The 18,941-nt window shown below is 36.7% G+C and overlaps 1 protein-coding gene across 1 annotated transcript in view; it reads right to left on the reverse strand.

Moving 5' to 3' along the window:
* Positions 1–1,497: 1,497 nt before the first annotated feature.
* LOC107556464 (myosin-16) overlaps positions 1,498–18,941 on the reverse strand; it is a 22,664-nt gene continuing 5,220 nt past the window's right edge. Inside the window, exons 3-18 of the mRNA XM_016239592.1 lie at positions 17,730–17,816; positions 16,704–16,949; positions 15,480–15,597; positions 14,288–14,415; positions 14,010–14,206; positions 12,410–12,542; positions 10,747–10,963; positions 10,259–10,395; positions 8,516–8,619; positions 7,438–7,630; positions 7,164–7,367; positions 6,154–6,279; positions 5,900–6,070; positions 4,363–4,563; positions 2,003–2,149; positions 1,498–1,916 (exon numbers count right to left, since the gene is read on the reverse strand). Of these exons, the coding sequence (XP_016095078.1) occupies positions 1,770–1,916; positions 2,003–2,149; positions 4,363–4,563; positions 5,900–6,070; positions 6,154–6,279; positions 7,164–7,367; positions 7,438–7,630; positions 8,516–8,619; positions 10,259–10,395; positions 10,747–10,963; positions 12,410–12,542; positions 14,010–14,206; positions 14,288–14,415; positions 15,480–15,597; positions 16,704–16,949; positions 17,730–17,816 (2,556 nt within the window). The 3' untranslated portion in view covers positions 1,498–1,769. The remainder of the gene's footprint in view (positions 1,917–2,002; positions 2,150–4,362; positions 4,564–5,899; positions 6,071–6,153; positions 6,280–7,163; positions 7,368–7,437; positions 7,631–8,515; positions 8,620–10,258; positions 10,396–10,746; positions 10,964–12,409; positions 12,543–14,009; positions 14,207–14,287; positions 14,416–15,479; positions 15,598–16,703; positions 16,950–17,729; positions 17,817–18,941) is intronic.

An 18,941-nucleotide genomic window follows, 5' to 3' on the forward strand; every position in this document is an offset into this window, starting at 1 on the left:
GTCAGGAATTATAAAGAGAAATGGGAGTTACTTACCAAAATGAACACCGAAAGGGAATCTGATTCAGGCGGAGAAGCCCATTACATTTTGAAAATATTACACTTTTGCCCTTTGGAATACCACGTATGAATAATGTAAGACCAGAAACATGGATCAGCAAGTAAAGAGGGTCAGTGTTGATTTCAGCTTACGCAGGATATTATACAACTCAATGCAAAATCATAAACATATGGTATTATATTGTACATGAATACAGCTGCTCAGTCTCACACTGCCGTCATGGACTCAGGGTTTACATCACTTCATACTCAAGAAATGAACACAAACATGTGTAAAGATGTTTTATTTTCTGTCTTTTGTTCAAATATACAGAGGTCTCAAATAGTCATTATTTGGGCCCAATATTGTTTCCCCCAACCATTTACTCTATAGTGAGAGAGCTACAAATAATATATGTAAATGATTCTGCACAATGCTTATTTTTATATGAAATCAATTAACACTTTTCCTAAATGATCTTCAATATGTTTAAACTGGATTTCATTTTTTTTTTTCTGACAGTACCAGCTTATGCATTTAACGCATCTGCATTACTGATGTACATGTTCAAATAATTCATTATCAATATGTTTAAACTGGATTTCATTATTATTTTTTTTTCTGACAGTACCAGCTTATGCATTTAACGCATCTGCATTACTGATGTACATGTTCAAATAATTCATTCTCTCCCTGTTATACAACGATGTAAATGAAGAATAACTGCTGAATATAATCCATTTATGATGTTTTCTGTAATATAAATGACATAAAATAATGTTTAACTAAATAGGATTTATTCGTTTGCACTATTTATGTAGCTTTCATCAATAAATACAAAATTAATGCAAACATGACACTACGGAGCAAGGGAATAATATATACTGAATGAATGTCCATTCAAAGCATTTCTAATTTGACTGTATAAAACTAAAGCTGTCCTCATTTAAAAGGAATGTGTCGGAAATGTGCGCACCCTCAAGTCATCCAAGACGTAGATGAGTTTGTTTCTTCATCAAATTTGGAGAAATGTAGCATTGCATCACTTGCTCACCAATGGATGCTCTGCAGTGAATGGGTGCCGTCAGAACGAGAGTCCAAACAGCTGATAAAAACATCACAGTAATCCAGACAACTCCAGTCCATCAGTTAAAAAAGTGGTCTGAATCAGGAGAGAAATCTCAAAAACAGCTCTAAACAAATATGTGGGTGGATTTTGATGTGAGAGACAACAGGAGATGGATTTTTTCACTGCAGGAAGCACTATTATGGATTACGGGCTTGCATTTGATTTAAAAACGTCTTGACGGATTTGTTTCTTACAAACACGCAGCTTTTGTGATGTTTTTATCAGCTGTTTGGACTCTCATTCTGACGGCACCCATTCACTGCAGAGCATCCATTGCTGAGCAAGTGATGCAATGCTACATTTCTCCAAATCTGATGCATGGCCTGAGGGTGAATACAGTCATTTGTGGGGTGAACTATTCCTTGGACTACATTACAAAATAAACAAAACACTCAATCTTTACCAAATCAAACTAGCACAAAGGTGTAATCTAAAATTACTTTTTTTTTTTTTCTTTTTTTTTCTTCATAGTAAAGTCATGCCGATGATACCAAATATAATACTGAACATAGATACTTGTTGTAATCAAAAGATTTATATGGTTACAGTTATTTTTTTAAGACAAATATGATGAATGCAGAAGACTGAAAGATCTCTGATTCTAATCGATCATGAGTTTCTTGATTGAATTCAAGTACGTGGGAATGAGAGAGCTGATGGACTCGTCATCAGTGACCTTCTCACCTCTGCCCTCTGACCCCACAGAGCTGGGCGACCTCACCAGGCTGGGATAGGGAGTGCTGTAACCCTGTGTCAAACACACACACATGAGCAGAGTGTTACTGACTTCTGCTGGAGACGGATGGCGTAACATCTGTCCTGACAGACACTCACTGATGAGTAGCCTTTTCCGAAGCTGCCTCTGTTCTTGGTCCTGATCTTGGTGAGCGCAGACTCTGCGATGTCGGCCCGCTCTTCTGCGTCGTCCAGCTCATGAACTGTCTTCCTGTACTTGGCCAGATTCACATTCGCCTGCTCCTCCTGTGCATCAACAACAGCAGATCAGAGAAATACATGCTGTTTCACGAGTTCACACTTACATGTAATAAACGGAGTAGAGGTTATGCGTATTTGGCGTGCTGTCTGAGAGCGAGGGCGAGGGCTCCGAGCTCGGAATAGTTGTAAGTCAAGAGGTACAGTAAGTCTGCTGTGTGTATATATACACACCTCTTATCTTGTCAGTTGTGTTGATTACTGATTGTGCACCTCTCGTGTTAATTAGATTAATTATCTGAACGTGCTCCTCCCGAACTTTGTTAATAAAACATCATATGTTTGACAGCTTGACGAAGTTTCACACTTCACAAATAAAGCATTCATTTTCTACATTTTTCATTGTCATATCAGCACCAAAGGCCATATTCATTACAATAATAAAACACATAAAATAATACAATATACAATTGAATTTCTTATACTACATTTTAATTATTCATTATGTGTTGCACTATTATATAATTTTTAAAAATGCTATTGCTCATTGTTAACTCATGTTTTTTCGTAATACATTAATTATTGTTAATTTACGTTACTTAAAATGTTGAAGACATCCACATAAGCTTTGGCAAATCATAATGATTATGATTATATGACTTAAAAAGTCGAAAGTATGAGTTAAAAGTCATACTTGTCACAAAGATTTTTATCATATAAAATGACTCAATTTTGAATTTATTTCATAATTATGACTTAATATCCATTTTGATTTTTCATCTCATAAATATGACTGCCATAATTTCGATTGTATATTGATATATGACTTTGCATGTCATTGAGTTATTTCATAACATAAATCATAACACAATTAAGGCTTTTTATCTCTATTATAACTGTGACTTTTTTACAGGTATGTCATAATTATGGCTTAATATGTCACAATGCTCATGTCTTTTTCATCAGTATGACTTTTTATCTCATAAATATTATATTGAGTTTTTAATATGAGTTAAAAGTCATACTTGTCACAAAGATTTTTATCATATAAAATGACTCAATTTTGAATTTATTTCATAATTATGACGTAATATCCATTTTGATTTTTCATCTCATAAATATGACTGCCATAATTTCGATTGTATATTCATATATGACTTTGCATGTCATTGAGTTATTTCATAACATAAATCATAACACAATTAAGGCTTTTTATCTCTATTATAACTGTGACTTTTTTACAGGTATGTCATAATTATGGCTTAACATGTCACAATGCTCATGTCTTTTTCATCAGTATGACTTTTTATCTCATAAATATTATATTGAGTTTTTATATCATAATTATCAATTTGTCACAATTAAGAATTTTATCTCATAACCATACATGTTGATTTTGACATGTCAATTATGAGTTTTCATATAACTGTCATAATTATGACTTTTTATCTCATAAATGACTGTCATTATTTTGACTTTTTATTTCATAACTATAACTTCTGTCATGAGACTTTATCTCATAAATATAACTTTGTCAATTTCGACTTTTAATTAGGGATGCACCGATATGAAAATTTTGGCCGATACCGATAACCGATTATTCTTTATTTTTGAAAGCCGATAACCGATATGTTGGCCGATAAATCTATATCCAAATTGTTATATACTTTTTGAGAGCCTGATTACAAAAAAGGTCTCATCATTAAAAGCCACATCCCAAACACTTCAACATAAGCAGCCTAGTTATATGTTTTTGTCATAATTATAACTTAGTATGTCATCATTTTGACTTTTTATTTCATAACTACAACTTTTAAGTCATAATTAAGACGTATCTCATAATTATAACTTAGCATGCCAATTTTGACTTGTGTCAATTATGATTATTAATTTTTTATGTCAAATTTCTGGCTTTTTTTTCTCATAATAATGAGTATAATTATGATTTACCAAAGCAGACATTGTATTCTTATGTGGCAGAAATGGGCTTCCATAGAAAGGTGCATTAGTGGGCCTAAATGTAAATTTGACAGGGTCCAAACCTCTGTGAAAATAAAAATGTCAAATCTATGAGAGTTACAATCCTTATAAAAATCCTAAAATGTCATGCTGGTTTATGCTGGTTTGCAGCTGGTCCTTCTGGCTTTGCTTGACTTTAGCGCAGGAACCAGCTTCATGCTGGTTTGACTGGCAGTGAAGCGAATGCGTTTCAACCAGCACTAACCAGCATAACCCACGGGTTAAGAGCAGCAGTGTCCTACCGCCTCCTCCACTTGTCTCTTGTAGGCTTTCATCTTCATCTGGAGTCTCTCCACCAGCTCCTGCATGCGGTGCTGGTTCTTCTGGTCCTCCTCGGACTGGAAGAGCAGCTCCTTCAGACGCCGCTCGTTCTTACGCAGGCTCTTCACCGTCTCAGCGTGTCTCTTCTGCTCGCTGTCCAGCTCCAGCTCCAGCTCCTTCACCTGAGCGTTTCCAGAGAACAGAGACCAGAGACTCAGGGTCAGGGCTGGATAAACGAGATCAAATAGTGATGAGAAGCTCTGGACATTTTTTACTGGCTCTTCACCACAAACCGACAATATAAAAGATGACAGAAATATATTACTAGCGTATACTAAAATGCACTTCTTAAAGTAATAATATTATTTTAAGCAATATCATTCATATCGTCCATGTTTAAATGTACACACTTCTGATGTGCAGCACCTTATTTGACAAAAAATGTAATAAATGCAATTTGTTGTAAATTAATTATTATGTTTGACATATTAATTCATTTCATTACACACTATTTTTGCATTAAACTTGTATTAAATCATAATGCATTTTTATACATTTGATACATCTATATATATATATAAATATAAATTGTTAACAAATTTAATACAGCTTAATCCAGTTTGAAATGTGGAAATGCATGGAAGCTCATTTAGCCACATAAAAAAAATCATGCTTTGGCAAATCATAATGATTATATGACATACAAAGTTGAAATTATGACACAGTAAGTCATAAGATACAAAGTTGAAATTAAGAGTTAAGTCATAATTCAAAAATGTATTTTATGTCATAATTATGACTTCGTATATCAATTATGACTTCATAAGTTATTAACGTAATGACAAGTTTGACTTTGAATCTCATAATTATGAAAAACTTTGACTTTAATTTATGACTTTTCAACATATAAATGACTTTGTCACAGTATGTCATAATTTTGACTTTTTATTTCATAACTATAACTTCTGTCACAATGTCAATGTTTGATCTCATAACTTAGTATGTCTATTTTGACAGTACAGTGTGTAAAAAATAACGTTTCTTCATATAAATGTCTTGGTCATCATTATGACATTATAACATGTTCATCTCATAAATGACTTAGGGTGTCATTATTTTGACTTTATTTCATAACCATAACATTTATGTTATAATTATGACATTTTAGCTCATAAATATGACTTAGCATGTCATTATTTTGACTTTTTATTTCATATCTTTAACTTAATCATAATTAATTAGTCATAATGAATCTTATAAGTATAACTTGGTTTGCCAATTTCAAATCATAAAACACAGAATCCAAATAAATAAATTAAATGAAAAACATAAAACTAGTTTCATGGGGCCCTAAATGAAAGGTACCTTACCGTAATTCTCAAGCTCTAACAAACATGTGGAAAGCATTTCCTTCCCCAATAATGCTAAATGAATATTGTCATCAATATCAATATCGTATGATATCATAAGTGCTAATATTTATGGCCCAGCCCTGCTCATCTGGTTAATGATGTTTACCCGCCCCTCCAGCTTCTGAATGATCTTCTTCCCTCCCTTCATGGTCATCTGCTCAGCTTCCTCCAGTCTGCCGCTCATGTCCTTCATCTGGAGCTCCAGGCTCTTCTTGACGCGCTCCAGATGCATGATGTGCTCCTGCTCCACACGCAGCTCCTCCAGCACACGCGCCGTCTGCAGACCGCCAGCACAGCGTCACACTCAACACCATCAGGCCTTTCTCTCAGCGCTGTGTGTGTGCGAGTGTGTGTCTGTACCTCACATGCAGATTTCTTGGCCTTGTCGTTGGCTGATCTGAGCTCAGTCTGCAGCTCCTCGTGCTCCTGCATCAGCTGCTGAACATCCACTTCCAGCTTCCGCTTCCCGCTGGACACACTCTGGAACTGAGAGCACAGAACAGCTCTGTTCACTTCAAACAGCAGATAGTTGCACATTAGCAGCATGACAAAATAAAAGGGCGTCATTTGCATATTTAAATGATCTGTTTCTTGTACTACTATAATTCTTTAAAAAAAAGTTAATATTTTGAATTAGATTTTTTTTTACTGTTTTTTTTTTCAGTTGCACTTTTAGTTATTTTAGTCAAGTTAAACTAAATGAAAATGAGAAATGTTGGACATCATTTGCATATAAAAAAAAATTATAAATGACCTGTGTTTCTACTGCTATAATTCTTAAAAAAATAAATAAAATGGACTGAGGCACAGCAGAAGTAGAGTTCTGTAAAAAAAAACAAAAAAACATTGAATTATGTAAAAACAAAAATACAAAGATTCATCTCAAATCGGATGTGTTTGGTTGAATTATTCCCAAACGCTTCAGTTTCTCTATGTTCATTTTAATTTTAGTTAAGAGTAATTTTGTTGTGTGTTTTTGTCATTTTTAATCATTTTTGAAGATGTCTGTATAGTTGTATTCACTTTTATTTCAGTATAAATTAAACTAAATGAAAATGTGAAATGGTGCCTTGGCAAACTACCTGAAATAAAATAAGTTTTTTAATATTTTATCTTATTTTAGTTCATGTTTATTTTATTTCAAGTGACTTTTTTTTTTTAGTTTTAGTTTTAGTTTTAGTTAACTTTGGCCTTGTTCGTTTCTGACTGAGAGTTTGTGAATGTACTGCAAGGGATCCGTGGAGAAGAAATAACGATTCTGAGACGAAGCATCAACTAATGACCTGATAAGCATTATGTAAAATAATTGACAAGCTTTTAATGAAGGTTCTGATGAGTGTAGTGTGTTGTAGAGTGCTGTGGATCAGCACCTGGCTGTCGAGTGTGTTGTATTTCTCTGCGGTCTCGTGCAGCTCCGTCTCCAGGCTCTTGCGCACCCTCTCGGTCACCTCCAGCGCAGCGCGGCTCTCCTCGCCCTCAGTGACCAGCAGAGTGCAGCGGCGCTCCAGCAGCATCTGCTCCTCCCTCAGCTCCTCCTGCACGCGTGCCTCCTCCTCCAGCTGAGCCTGGAGCTCCTGCAGGAGACACACAGAGCATGTACCACACATACAGCAGCATGTTCTCCTGCGTGAACGAGAGCCGCACCTTGATCTGCTGCTGCAGCTTCTTCACGCTCTTCATCAGCTCTGCGTTGTTCTTGTTCAGCTGGTCCACCTGCACCTCCAGCTCATTCACATCGCTCTCCATCTTCTTCTTGAGCCGGGCCGCCTCCGTGCGCGCCTTCACCTCCACATCCAGACTGGCCTGCAGAGACTCCAGCGCCCTCTGGTGACTCTTCCTGAAACCAACAAAACATCTCATACTTGAACTAGACGGTTTGGAAATGTTTCTCTTTACAAGAATAACCGATTACATCATATTTTAAACCAGTCTAAGCTGGCTTGGTGGTCTTGGTCTCCCAGTCTGGACTTCAGGTTTTTAGAACTTTGAGAAATGTAACATTTTTTGTGAAGCTGCTTTTGAATTGAACTGAACTGAGCTGAATTGAGAACTAACCAACCAGCTAAACAAGCTGGGTACCAAAATGATCAGGCTGGGAGACCAACCTAAACCAGCTAAGACCAGCAAAATATTTCAGGCTGGTTTAAGATGCAAAAATGGAATTCTGTAGGAGGCCTTGAATTCTGTCAAATCAAAAATAGAAAACACACGGTAGGTTTCAAGTTGCTGCTCCACATTTTTATTAAAATATAAAAACACTGGCTGTCATGATATCAGATTCCCACTGTATGAATATCATGGCCCAAAGAATTCACATTAACAATATTATATAATATACTGTATATTTATATATAATATAATATACCTATAAAAAGTTTAGTCTGTGTTGTTGTTTATAATATGAAATAGTTTTCTCCTTTTCCCCCAATGAATCACACTCAGAATACTGTGCAAGCAAAGATATAGAAGCTGACAGATTTGGAAGAAATTCACAATATTACAGGAACCAGAAGAAGCCAGATAAAGTTACTTACCATAGCAGTTATCCCATGTTAGATAGAAGCAGGAAATAAAGGACAAGGTGGAAAAACAGAAGAGTTAAAAGACTGAAATGCAACTAGGACAACACTGATTCAAAGCAGAAGATGTTTCATCAGAGGCATTTCTCCAAAGAGGCTCAGCGATATATCATGTTGTCAGAACTAGGAGGCGCTGATCAAACCTGGTGGCCTCAAACTCCTCTTCTTTCTCCTGCAGTCTGCGCTCCATGTCTGCTTTAGCCTGAGACACTTCCAGCTGAAGGCGCAGAACCTTCGTCTCCTCGGCCTACAGAAACACACACAGACAACACATCTGATTCCTCTCTGAAGCACTAGATGGCACAAAACTCACTTTCAGAACTTTCAGAAACACACGCTTTTTGCACTTTTCACGAGAAAATTTGCAGGCAGCAATGCAAAGCTGATTCTGTGCTAATTTGATCTAATATTTAATGTTTTTAGAGAATTTTTGAAATTAATGAACTTGTTTTTACATTTCTAAAGGTTTTTTTTCTTCAGTTTTGTTCAGGCTAATGCAAATAAAAGCATAAATACAATAAAAATCCGGTATGCAAATTGATTTAAGTCTACAATGTAGTCAGCAAAAACTATGATCATTTCACTGTTGCCAATTACATTTCATATGCTGCACATTTTAATCAAGTCAAAAAGAGATCGCAGAATTGTTTCTCAGCAATATTGCTACAATAATTCCTCTTAGCCACTGCCTATACTTTAAGAGGTTAAAAATGACAAAAAAGTCAATATAATGAATAAATTCCTCCACGCATTCAAATCTACAGCTTCAAGTGGATAATGAACATATCAAGAGTTTCTGAATGAGTTCCTCTGGAAAAACACAAACGCCTGTAAGTGTAAAGCAGCGCTCCTCCATCTGCATGAACATCATCCATCAGCGCTGTCAGCTAGACGGCCGTCAGACCACACAAGCGGAGGTCACGGGGTCAGCGGCCACGTCATGACATCATTTGAAAAGAATACAGCCTTACAGCAGCTCCATTTATCATCAACTGGCATCTCAAACCTGAGCCAGAAGGTGAACACTTCTCGAGTAAAAACACGACAAGCCTCGGCATTTTCACTCAGGAGACTCATTGGTACACATCCTGGTGATTCAATAATTCATTGTGCTGTTTTATTTGGCTTCTGCTCTTTACTCTTAGATCATTTGCTCTTTAGTTCATACTAGTGTTTCTGAACACCTAGTCAGTTGAAATCAGTCTTTCTGATTAAAATGAAGCATGTCTGGAATACTTTTCACCAAAAAATGAATATAAATAAATAGGAAATTATATTTGAATACAATTATTTTGTCTTTTAAAAATAAATGAATTTGTACTTTACGAATGCTAATTTGATCATAAACTGAAAGAAGTCTCTTCTGTTCACCAAGGCTGAATTTATGTGATAATAAAAAAGAGATTAAAAACGGTAAAATATTATTACAATTTAAAATAGCTGTTTTCTATGTGAATATATTGTAAAATGTAATTTTTTTTCTGTGATCCAAGCTGAATTTTCAGCATCATTCCTCCAGTCTTCAGTGTCACATGATCTTCAGAAATCAGTATAATATGCTGATTTGCTGCTCAAGAAACATTTCTGATTATTATCAATGTTGAAAACAGTTTGAAAATCAGGAAACTGGGATTCGTTTTATTTTTCAGGATTCTTTGATAAACAAAGTTCAAAAGAACAGCATTTATTTGAAACATTCTAAATGTCTTTCCATTCACTTCTGATCCATTGAATTCATCCTTGATGTGTAAAACTATGAATTTCTTCAATACGTAAAATCTTACTGACTCCAGTAGGATATGTACTAGTATTACAGTGATAACAGTTTTGGTGAGATTTACCTCTGTTTATAGCGTAATCATCAAGAAAAGAGTATTTCTCCAGACCTCTAATGCCGCCTCTGACTCCTCCAGCGATGCCTGCAGCTCTTCTTTCTCCATCTCGATTTTCTTCTTCATTTTCTGAAGCTCATGGACGCTCTTCCCACCATCTGACAGCTGGTCGGTAAGATCCGCGATCTCCTCTGTAACACAACACAGACCGATCAAACACCACACAATGATACAGAGGTACAGTTTATTTAGTATTTTAGGAGAGCATCATTCTCTCCGTCCATTATTGAGTCAGCTTGTTTCTGTTGGACTGCCTTCCTCAGCTAATTACGGTCTGAAAACCGCAGCCATTCAAACCAAGCTTATGATGACAGATGGAGACTGACGGTCCCACATCACGCTGGCTCAGTTCGACTGTAATCTGTGTTTATATGAGTTCTGTCATGTTTTTACAGGCCATCACACATGCATCTTCACAAAAGGTTTGAAATAAACAGATATCCAGAATGATGATGTGACGGTGACAGACGTGTCAGCGCTACCCTGTAAGGCCTTGTTTTCCCTGCGGAGAGCCTCGCTCTGCTCCACGGACTCCTCATAGGTGGTTTTGAGCTTGAAGAGCTCTGCGGCGTGTTGTCTGCTCTCCTTCTGACAGCTCTCCACCTCCGACAGCAGCTCCTCACACTTCTGCCTCCAGTCGCTCAGCTGCTTGTCCAGCATCCGCTGCTTCTTATCCAGCACTGCAGCCACATTGTTCGCCTGCAGGAGGAACAGTCATTACCAGCAGTCCGCTGCCTGGCTGTGCAGAATTGCTTGTCAAAACCTCCTGCAGTGTTTCCCATACATTGATTTATTTGTGGCGGCCCCTCACAATATCAAAACTGACCGCCACAAATAGATTTTCCAAAAGGCTCTCACTTCGTTGAATAAACATGCACGTTTCAAAATTGAAACCCGGTGCGGGTGTCTTTATATCACTGTATTTCTGAAGGAAACCGACTGTCTTCAGAAAATGTTGGATGTCATTTTCATTTCATCTTGCATGTAATGTCTGATAAAGCAGCGTTTGTGAGCGGAGCGCTGCTTTGTGTACAGCCCTTACCGGGGAAACCTCTATTTCTCCCGCTCTAAGCGCCTCCTGCTGGCAGAGAATGAATTTGCATATATGCGTCTGTGGGAAACACTGCTCCTGATATTCATAAGACCAGTTAACAGCTGGTGTGTCATGAAAGACCAGCTATTGTTGTGTTCGAGTAGGATGCCCAACCGGTTCTGGCTGGTGGTAGCTGCTCTGAAAATATGTTTCTCAATTGTAATTCATTATTTGAGGTGCCTCCCATACAATAAATGCTTTGTTACTTTTGATTTAAAACAGCTTTTATACTGTCAATTCTATTATGAAATACAAGCAATAAACTGCTCTTTAATGTGTGGTGACAGATGGCCTAATGAAGCGATCCTCTCTTCCTCTTTACTAATAGTTACAGCAGCAAATAAACATGAATGAACATCAGAGGAAAAAGAACAACTGACTGAAATGAATCATGAATCATGTAATCGATCAATCAGTTTTCAACAATGTCACGTAACATCACATTTACCTCAGAAAATACATTTAATGACCATAAACTTGATAGTTAGCTAGCTTACAGGGTTTATTGTGTAGTTTATAGCATTAGTTTTTTTCTTGAAATAAAATTTATGTTTCATGATAACCGAATCTCAAGCTTGTGAATCGAAATTGAAATCGAATCTAATTGTGAATTTTCTCTCAATACCCAACCGTAGTAACTACACCATAAGAAAAAACAACTACATACAGTATTTTACAGGACCTTTTGAGTCACAAACACAAAGAAACGTCAAATTGTCGCCATTCTTGAAAAACTATATCCCAGATATCTTTGATTTATAAGGTGATTGTATTTTTAGAACAAATATAGCATAGTTCATTTATAAAAACGGCTAACAAAATTATATATTTAGACAATTTATAGCATTACTAATTGTAAATTAGCTGTACAAGAAATCTGTAGTTGCCTCGGCTGAATGAAAAATTCATTCAATAGCAGTAAGATGCTTTTATTTCTGGAGGGCTTTTGTAAATATGGCACTGCTTAGATTGCACTGACGTGTCAGTAGGTTTCATATTTATGTGTGACGTGTGTCTTATGTGTGAGCCCATCATCTGTGAAGGGCTCATACCTTCTCCAGATCCACACACAGCTCCTCCACCTCTCCCTGCAGTCTCTGCTTGGTTTTCTCCAGACTGGAGCACTTGGCCTGTGTGGCCTCCGCCGCCTCCTCGGCCTCCTGCAGACGAGCCAACAGCTTCTTCCTGCAATGGACACTCATTACGCACACACTCTGCTGGTGAACTTAACATCATCTACGGAAGAACAGTCTGGGCCCGGATGTTCAAAAGAAATTTGACTGGATTTCGGCTACTGGATTGGATCAAATCTTAAAAAATGTGTCGTTCAAAAGAAACTGGATTTTTTGGTTTTGATCTGGAGCAAACATTCAGCATGTGTTGTTCAAAACATTTTATATTGGGATAAATTTGATTCAGCAAATCCCAGCAGAAGAGCAAATTCAGAGTGGATTTCATGTAGTGTATATATGCACAGTTATAGTTTGCGCTTGATTTGTTTAACCGTTACAATAATAAAGCAGATAAAGATAGAAGTAGGATATCTATTAAGCCTTTCAGTATAGTAAAAATTAGATTTTGTTCCTAAAAACCTGTCAATATCAAACAAAAATATTATATTTAATTAATTTGAACTGTTATTTATCACTGTATGTTAATTAGAACGACACAATCATCAGAGAGGAACCAGTCAAAAGTGGTTTACTGTATAATAACTGCATCCCTTATTGCATGAATATCTGGCAACACTTTAGTATAGGGACCAATTCTCACTATTAACTAGTTGCTTATTAGCATGCCTATTATTAACATATTGGCTGTTTATTAGTGCTTATAAAGCACATATTCTGCATGACCATATTCTACATCCCTAATCCCAATACCTAAACAACTACATTACTAACTATTAATAAGCAGTAAATTAGGAGTTTATTGAGGCAAAAGTTATAGTTAATAGCAAGAATTGGACCTTAAAATAAAGTGTGACCAAATATTTTATTGTTTTTATTGATTTGTTGTGCATCAGATGAAATTGAAAATGGAAGGGGATGATTGTACTGTATACTGAAACACTTTAATTAACCCATGCTAATTCATTAGAGCTGGTACCCTGTGTTTGGTAATCTGGAAGAGTGTGTATCTGGATCAGAGCAATCCAATCCAATGTGGCTTTGAAAACCAGCATGAACGTAACATGGATTACCTGCGCCTGGATAGCAAAACATGGGATTTCCAAGTCCAGATCATTCTAAATCAGATTTAATGTTCTGAACGTCCAATCCTATTCTAGGGCTGCACGATTCATGATATGACTTATTGCAATTATCAAATTGCAAATGTTCTGATTTAATTAAATAAATATATGCACTATGGGTTTCAAACCGAAGGGCGGCACTGTGTTCATTTACACGCAAGCAGTTGTTTTGTTTTTAATTCAGTATTCCGTTTTTTTAATATTTTTTCATTATTTATTTTACACCCATATTGATATATAATCACAACATTCTGGCACTCCCAGCAAACCTTTTTTTATCTAAATCTATATTACCCTTGTATCCCTGGACCATTCTGTTTCTTTGTTACAGGAACAACAAAGAACGTCCCCGCAGTAATGTCCTACTCAAAATGTATGTTTACACCATTAATGCATACTTGGCTTCTTCCAGCTCGTCGCTGTGCTGGATGGCATCAGCCTCATGGCGGCTCCTCCAGTGCGTGACGTCACTGTTGAGTTTGGAGATGAGGCGCTGCAGCTCCTGTTTGCTCTCCTGCTCCTCCTCCAGCTGCTCCTTCAGCATGTCACACTCCTGCCGCAGCGCAGACAGACTGCTGCCCAGCAGCGCTTTGGCCTGACGACGACAGGCCGAACCATGACACAAACACTCACAAACATCACTGGAAAACAAGTTCGACTGGTTAACCGCACACACCTTGACCTCCTCATCAAACTGTTTCTTGAGTTCCTCATGTTGGGATATCAGCAGGGCTTTCGATCGGCTCAGGTGGCTGCCCTTGTTCTCCATCTCCTCCATCTGCCTCGTCAGCTCATTGTTTTCAGCTGCAAAGGCAAGTTTGAATACTTGTAAAACATGTAAAACATGAAATGTGTAAATCCAGTTATCAACCGTTTAAACCAGATTAAACAGACCATGAAATCAAATCTGGAGTGGTTTGTGGCTTTACTTTATGTGTATTTCCTCTGAGGCTACACTAAATGTGGACAAAGCAGATTTGAAAGGTATTTTTAAACATAAAATTTGGAGCCTTGTCTGAGCCAATAGTCAACTCACTTCACTTCCTGTCTACATTCTGTACAAAAGTCTTTATACTTTGTGAAAATGTTGATGACTCATCTTGCACTCAGGGGCGTGTCCAAATTGTTATCCAATCAAATCAGAATGAGAATGTCCCCTCTCCCTAAAATCATCTGCTTCTGACTAGCAATTGCAAATCAATTGTGCTGAAAATATAAATTAAAATACATACAAAAATGGTGTAAAAAATTCTGAGATATAATAGAGTTTAAAACAGAATTACATTATATATAAAGTTGCAAGCGCAAGTGCAAGATATTAAGCCATAATTAAAAGAAATAGTCATAATTGACAGACATGAAGTTGCAAATACAAGATATAAGGATGCAATTATACAAAAAAATTCTATATATATTTTAAATGTTTTAAATTAAGTATCTTCTGCTTACCAAGGCTGCATTTATTTGATGAAAAATAGAGTAAAATTTTTAAAATATTATTACAATTCAAAATAACAGTTTTCTATGTAAATAAATGTTAAACTGTAATTTATTCCTGTGATCAAAGCTGAATATTCAGCATCATTACTCCAGTCTTCAGTGTCACATGATCTTCAGAAATCATTCTAATATTCTGATTAGCTGCTCAAGAAACAGGTCTGATTATTACCAATATTGAAAACAGTTGTGCTGCTTCATATTTTTGTGGAAACATAACATTTTTCAGGATTCTTTGATGTACAGAAAGCTCAAAAAGAACAGCATTTGTTTGAAATCTAAACGGTCACTTTTGATCAATTTAATGCATCAAACCAAACTTTTGAAGCGTAGTGTGACTCTGGTATTAGTGTGAGCTCTTCATCAGTCACCTGTGAGTCTGTTCTTGGCTGCTGTAACCTCGTTCACAGTTTTCTGCAGGTCTTCATTCCTAGTGTTGGCGTCACAGAGCAGCTCCTCTAGTTTTCTCATCTGAGTGTCAGTCGATGCCTGATGTTACACATGATCATACAACATGACATTAGCTTTGATCAGTGGCTCAGCAGGTCATCCACGGTTTACCTGCTCATGTCTCACAAACCTAATGAAAGGCCTGAGACGAGATCAAACCGATTCTACAGCAATGATTCACGGAAAAAAATCGCGGTAGACATTTATTTCTGTAGCACAAAAAACAAAATCTGAACCAAAACAGATTTGAAGAAATGTAACATTGCATCACTTGCTCAGCAATGGATGCTCTGCAGTGAATGGGTGCCGTCAGAATGAGAGTCCAAACAGCTGATAAAAACATCACAATAATCCACACCACTCCAGTCCATAAATTGTGCGTTTGTAAGAAACGAATCCATCATTCAGATGTTTTTAACTAAAACATGAGTCCATAATCCATAATAACACTTCCTCCATTGAAAAGGTTGTCTGGTCTGAATCAGGAGAGAAATCTGCACAGATCAAGCACCATTTACAAGCCAAAGCAGCTCTAAACCAATGTATAGGTGGATTTTGATGTGAGAGACAACAGGAGATGGACCTTTTCACTTGAGGAAGCGTTATTATGGACTCATATTTTAGTTAAAAATGTCTTAATGATGGATTTGTTTCTTACAAACACGCAGCTTTTGGTTTCACAAGACATTAACTGATGGACTGGAGTGGTGTGGATTATTGGGATGTTTTTATCAGCTGTTTGGACTCTCATTCTGACGGCACCCATTCACTGCAGAGCATGCATTGGATTGGTGAGCAAGTGATGCAATGCTACATTTCTCCAAATTTGATGAAGAAACAAATTCATCTACATCTTGGATGGCCTGAGGGTGAGCACATTTTCAGCTAATTAAAATTTTTTGGCTGAACTATTCCTTTAAAATAGTCTTCCAGCCAGGCCAAGCTGGTGCATCTGGTTTAACAGCTGAGCTGACATATCCCAAAACCCCTTTAAAACCAGTAAAACAGTGCAACTTGCCAAGATAAGTTCTCATAAAGGTCTTTTAATGTGTTTTTTGGTGCTCAGAGCATCAGGAGAGTCTGAACGCCTCTACATCTGCAGCAGTAAATGCTCTCCTGAGGGACTGAGCGTGTTCAGAACTGACCTTGGCTTTCTGCAGCGTGTCCAGCGAAGCCGCCAGATCGTCCACCTCCAGCCTCAGACTCTGTTTCTCTTTCTCCAGTTTGGCTCTGGTTCTCTGCAGGCTCTCGCACTGTTCTCCCAGCTCCGACAGAGCATCACTGTGACGCTTCCTCAGTGCTGCGGCCACCGCCTCCGCCTGCACCGACGACTCCTCCAGCTCCCGCCGGAGACGCTGCAGCTCCAGCTCGCGCTTCTTATTCATCTCCATCTACAACACAAAAATGTGCCATTGCATGTTTTACACTATCGTTCAAAAGTTTGAGGTCAGTAAGATTAAGAAATGAATACCTTTGTTCATCAAGAATGCACTAAATTGATCAAAAGTGACAGTAAAAACATTTCTAATGTTACAAAAGACTATTTCAAATAAATGCTGTTGTTTTGAACTTTCTATTCATCAAAGAATCCTGAAAAATAAAATGTATCATGGATTTCACAAAAATATGAAGCAGTTTTCAACATTGATAATAATCAGAAATGTTTGTTGAGCAGCAATATCAGAATGATTTCTGAAAGATCATGTGGCACTGAAGACTGGAGTAATGATGCTAAAAAAAGTCCGCTTTGATCACAGGAATAAATTACATTTGACAGTATATTCACACAGAAAACAGCTATTTTAAATTGTAATAATATTTCACGATTTTTCCAGTTTGTACTGTATTTTTGATCAAATAAATGCAGCCTTAGTCAGCAGAATAGACTTTTCAAAAAAAATAAAAAAATTCACACTGACCACAAGCTTTTGAACAGCAGTGCATAAAACAAATGTCCCTTTCATATTCTCATAAGTGAAATAAATTACATTTTATTTGATTATGAAATCCAATATCTGCCTTTAGAGATAAAAAAAAATTCAGATAAACTGGAGAGTGTATCTGAAGCATGTAATTACAAAGAATATGCAATTAAATTAGATTTAATTTAAATATGTGTTCAGTTGCTCCATTAATGTGGCTATAAACAATCATAACCAGTGTTTTTATACCTGAGAGGCCGTGGCTCCTCCTGCTTCCTCCAGTTTGTCTGTCAGATCATCCAGTTCACGGCTCAAATCAGCGCGCTGCTTCTCCACCTGTGGAAAAACACTGTACCTTTACTCCCAAACACACAGTTAGAGTTTAACAGTCTTCATCATACAACATATTCCAGATTGTATATGTAATAAATACAGGTACAGGTAATAAATCTGCATGCTCATCCGCAGTTCTGCTTTAAACAGAGATGTTATAGAGACGATCCACATGCAGGTCAGGACATGAGTGTGTATGTAGAGTTAAAGCAGGGCAGATGATAGATGTGGGGAAGTGATTAGAAACAACCATAACAGAGTCTAGTCTAGACCCTCCTAGTGTCTGGATCACTTACAGAATTATGCTACAACACAACATTACATTACAGAGGGTAAAAATCAAAAACATTAGATCTTTGATGGATCCGAGAGCCTAGAGGCTAATTAAAAAACCATCATAACACTTTAACAAAACACACATGAAGGTTTGTTTGTTTTCAAATCTAGAGCCTCGTTCATTGTTGAACAGCAATAAAAATCCTCACTGCTGTTCGACAGATGCTTATTAAAATGAACAAACAAGACTTTTGTTTATGCTACAACACATCAAAGCATATCTTGAATGCAAAAACAGGTTTCTTCATTTATTCTCCAGCTGTTTGAGAAATAATCGTCAGCAGCGTCGCGTCAAATGATGAGAATGAGAATAAATATAAGCACTCAAGTGAGAGGAATCACAGGCCAGAACAGTAGCAATAAAGCCTATCAAATAAAACAAGTATGCAACTATCTGTTAACATTAGACATGATCAATATTTCCTCATTGTACTTGACCCCTATGTGAGATGAAGGCTGCTCTCCAATACAGCCACTGAGCGTCCAAATAAGTTTATTATAAATTAATTTCCTTATTTCAATTCTTGAAATGTGTGCTTGTGTCTTTTAAAATGCCATTTATAGTTTTATAGATATTAGATATAGTTATGTTATATACAGTGTTCCCAAAGTCTTGGAAATATCTGGGAATATCTAAAGTGTGATTTCCAGGCTGTAAATGGCAAGCTGTATAAAATAAAACAAAATATATCCAGACATAATAAACTGTAAAATAAATATTAACGTACCAAAAAAAAATACATATATATATATACTGTATATATATATATATATATATATATATATATATAT

The sequence above is a fragment of the Sinocyclocheilus grahami genome, unplaced genomic scaffold (genome assembly GCF_001515645.1).
Source record: "Sinocyclocheilus grahami isolate Dianchi unplaced genomic scaffold, SAMN03320097.WGS_v1.1 scaffold569.1, whole genome shotgun sequence".
In the NCBI taxonomy this organism is placed as follows: domain Eukaryota; kingdom Metazoa; phylum Chordata; class Actinopteri; order Cypriniformes; family Cyprinidae; genus Sinocyclocheilus; species Sinocyclocheilus grahami.